This window comes from Xenopus laevis, chromosome 9_10S (assembly GCF_017654675.1).
Source record: "Xenopus laevis strain J_2021 chromosome 9_10S, Xenopus_laevis_v10.1, whole genome shotgun sequence".
Classification (NCBI taxonomy): domain Eukaryota; kingdom Metazoa; phylum Chordata; class Amphibia; order Anura; family Pipidae; genus Xenopus; species Xenopus laevis.
This window is the reverse complement of record NC_054388.1, coordinates 17,755,456-17,759,344: the sequence shown is the minus strand read 5'-3', so window position 1 is coordinate 17,759,344 and position 3,889 is coordinate 17,755,456. Positions and strand designations below refer to the sequence as shown.

The window sequence follows — 3,889 nt, the reverse complement described above, 5'->3', positions numbered from 1 at the left end:
ATAGGTGAAGACCTCTAGCCATATGGGTAGGGCCCCTAGGGGGTGGAACCAATTAACTCTTGCATTGTACCGGAACACATAGGGCTGCACGATGTTTGTAACTAGGGGGGTACATTGTGCAGTTTTCCTGCCCAGTTCTGTATGCCATACATAATGTCAAGACCTTTAGGTACCACCCTTTAGAAAAAAAGAACATTTTGTCTAGTGAATTTCTCGTTGCCAGAGTGACACTTTAATTAATCCTTTGCCTATTGTACAAATATTTCAGTCAGTCAATGCTGTTGGGTCAGTGACCCGGAGTCCCTGTGCCCCCCTGGAGGAAGTCCAGCTCTCAGAAGAAGATTTAACCAAGGGGGTCCATCCTGAGCCAGTGGCCAATCTGTGCCTGACAGATGCCAAGTTCTCTCCCAGCCGTGCCCACCAGGCACTGGAAAGCAGCTGCACTGGCACTTGGTCCTCTTTGTATTGGAAAGAAAGATTTGGGGGTCCTGCAATCCATCCTCCTCAATACTCAGGGGTCATCGTAACGTGTTTAGCCCCCGGACTTTCAGGCAGTTCCCAACATGCTCTCTGCGCGTGATCTGAAAAGAGAGAGAGAGTGTTTTATGACTGAGGGTGGGGGGTCGAAAATAACAACAGCTGAACCTACTCTCCTTCTCTGTCTGGGGGCATCATTTTTCTACAAAGCCAACAGGAGGGGGGGAGATCAGTTAGCAAGTGCACCTGCAGTCAATTAAAGGGGAACTATTAGCTCTTTTTCTTTTCCCATTTCACACAGCTGGGCTCCCTGCACTGTAGCTATTGTTGATTCTTGTGATGCTCAGTGTGTTGGTTTCTGCCTGTGCTGGGTACTTAGCTCATGGCACCTACCGTCATACAGGATGGTGCCCATGTCCCCTCATGCTGCCACTGCTCCCAAAAATGTGGTGTTCTGTATATAAATAGTGCCACTTACCCTGCCCTATCCTGATTCCATTCTTGCACCATAGCAACCAGTGACGCATATTTAGCATTCATTAGTCGCCTGTGCGGCCCCTCTAACTGAACTAAAGGTGGCCATACATAGGTAGATTTGAGCTGCCAATTCATGTCCTTTAGACCAATTCGGCAGCTTATCTGCCTGTGTATGCGGTCCTCTGGCGGGCATCCCCGAATGATATCTGGCCAAAAATCACCATTTGATGCTTTTGTCAGCGCCTATTCTGTCATTGTAATCAAATTGTTTGGCCCTAAGGTTAAACTATCAGATTAGCCAGATATCGCCCTGCTTTGGGGGAAAGATCTGCTCATTTGGTGGCCCATGTGTGGGGGCCTTCCGATGGGCCTCCGCGATCGACATCTGTCTGAAAACTGGCCAGATGTCGATCGGGCAGGGTTGAAAATCCAGTCGGATTGCGGCCGCATTTGTTCATTGATGTGGTCCCGTGAGCCAACCGCCCGTATTGCCGATATTATGATCTGATCGTTTGGCCCTAGGGCCCACAATCGGATCAGCCCAATATCACCTACCTCAAGGGGGGAGAGATCCTCAATGTGCGCATATTGGGGAGAGACAAATGAGCGGATCTCTACATGTATGGCCACCTTTATAGCTTATGGCCACTTTTAAGAGCTCCTACTAACAGACAATTTCATATGTGTTTTTTTTAATGGCGCCTACATGCATTTGCAAGTTAAAAGCACAACCCTCTTTTATATTGGCCATGAATTTGTGTCAAGGTCAAGAAAATGCTGTAAGTGGCATCTAAAAACTCCCAATAAGTATGAATGCAATGGAACGCAAGTCTGAAAAGTATAAGCAGGCTGCCTGTAATGGGAGCAATAAGATGATGTGTTGAGATACAAACCTGCATCTCAAACATGCAAAAAAAAAGAAATAAGTAAAAAACTCCCTTGTAAGACATCTGTTGGAGTGCAAAAATGCCATCAGGTAGAACCAGTGCTTTAACCCACAGTAACCAGTTGAAAATAAATGATTGGGTGATACTTAGCAGACGTGAGTGTGTTAGTAAAAGATATTTTATGTGCCTGAAGAGCCTGAGGTAAGAACTTTACTGGAATCCCACATACCTGATCTACTACAACTCCCACCATTCCTCAAAAAGTCTTTGACTAGAGAAAGGCAGGTTGGGTATTCAGCAAACAACATCATGCCCTTTTGTAACTGCTTAACCTTAGCTTTATTTGGAACTAAAAAGGATAGCCATAGCATCAAGCTATACAGATTACAGCAGGGTCTCTCTGAGACCAAAATAAACTGCAAAAATCACATTTGTTACCTATAAATGGCTTTAATTACTCATTTCTCGTTGTACTTTCTGTTTTCTTCCCAGTACTAAAGGGGATCACGAGGGCGCCCCATAACAACATGCTGAGCCACTGCTTAGAAATAGATGTATGTGGTCCTTTCTATAGGATGTAACTAAATTCTGTGTAGGCCCCAGCAGAAAAGTTAACCTTTCCTCCAATTCTAGGGCAGGAGTAACCGCTGAACTGACTGCTGCTCCCCAGGAAATGCAAGCGCCAGCGACCAACCGCAGCAAGAATTGTCTCTTACTCACTGAGCTGTAGTAATGGGAAGTGGAACCAGGAAAATATATGCCTTTCTGCAACTTTCAAAGCTTAAAGTGCTACAGACAGACTGAAGTACAATTGTGAGCTTTTGTGCACCACTTGCCATTTCTGTTCATGAGATGCTAACACATATGGAACAGGCAGGGGGACAACCACAGACAGACAGGAGGACACAGCTTGTGCCTGAGATTGGGCCCTGTGAGATGGGTGTGGCACATTTTGGCTCATTTAGTACATGGGGATGGTGCAAAGGATCCCATGTTATTTTGGGAGCTGTGACACATGGGTATACCTTCCTACATGCCTGTATTTAATGGCTCCCCTCAGCTGCATATCCCTAAAGTGTAAGCTCCCTTGCACCCAGGCTTTGCGCAATAACAGTGGTCCCAGCCCATTGCTAGACTTACCCCCTTTCTTTGGTTGCTAAGGCAGAAGGTGCAGATGCTGCGGGGCAGTTTACTCTCTGGGGCGCTGTCCTTGGCTCTGTAGACGGTACTGAAGCAGGGCTGCCCATCCTGGCACCCATCACCCAGCAGCAGCACGTTGGCCAAGTGTGCGATGTAGCTAGAAGCCAGGCGCAAAGTCTCTATCTTGGAGAGCTTCCTATCCACTGGTTCGGTGGGGATGAGGGTGCGCAGGGAGGTGAAAGCTGTGTTTACGCTTTGGGTGCGATCTCTCTCTCTGGCATTGGCCGTTTGCCTCTGTTTTACCATCACCACCTGCTGCCCACCCTTGCCGGGCACTTTCCTTCTCTTGGATGAGCTCTGGAAGCAGCCAAACGATTGGTCAGAATCGTCGCTCTCTCCCTGATTCTCCTCATCCTCTGACAGCATGGACACATCCGGGTAAATCCCATGCATTGGCATGGAACGGATCATGGTGAAGGCCATGTGGGTCCTAGGCTGACTCACTCCTTAATTCCTCTCAGCTCCAACAGGGTATTTAGTTCTCCTGCTGTCTCCAAAGCGGTTCCTGCTGCAGGGAAAGTTCCATTCTACTGTTGGAGAGCTGAGCCGGGGCTATATATAATCCTGGGGAGGGGCTGCACAGATGGCTCGGTGCTGGGCTCCTGGACTGGGAGGGAGTGGTAGGGGTGCACAAATGGTTAAAGGGGTTGTTCACCTTTAAATTAACTGTTAGTATTATTAGTATTAGAGAGTGATATTCTGAGACAATTTGCAATTGGTTTTAATTTTTTACTATGTGTAGTTTTTTGAGTTATTTAGCTTTTAATTCAGCAGCAGTTTGCAATTTCAGCAATCTGGTTGCAAGGGTCCAAATTACCCTAGCAACTATGCATTGATTTGAATAAGAG

At 47.0% G+C, this 3,889-nt stretch overlaps 1 protein-coding gene across 1 annotated transcript; it reads right to left on the bottom strand.

Annotated features, from left to right (window-relative positions):
* Positions 1-209: 209 nt before the first annotated feature.
* Positions 210-3,584, bottom strand: tcf15.S (transcription factor 15 S homeolog). Its single transcript, XM_018238288.2, has 2 exons — positions 2,982-3,584; positions 210-581 (listed from the first exon to the last, which is right to left on the bottom strand). Exons 1-2 carry the CDS (start codon positions 3,462-3,464, stop codon positions 519-521), a joined length of 546 nt encoding a protein of 181 aa, XP_018093777.1. The 5' UTR covers positions 3,465-3,584; the 3' UTR covers positions 210-518.
* Positions 3,585-3,889: the final 305 nt, after the last annotated feature.

Excerpts from the sequence above, each read along its gene's own strand:
- tcf15.S (XM_018238288.2), bottom strand. The coding sequence starts at position 3,464 with ATGGCCTTCACCATGATCCGTTCCATGCCAATGCATGGGATTTACCCG. Across the intron at positions 582-2,981 it reads TTAGCAACCAAAGAAAGGGG|ATCACGCGCAGAGAGCATGT; the intron begins GTAAGTCTAGCA and ends CTCTCTTTTCAG.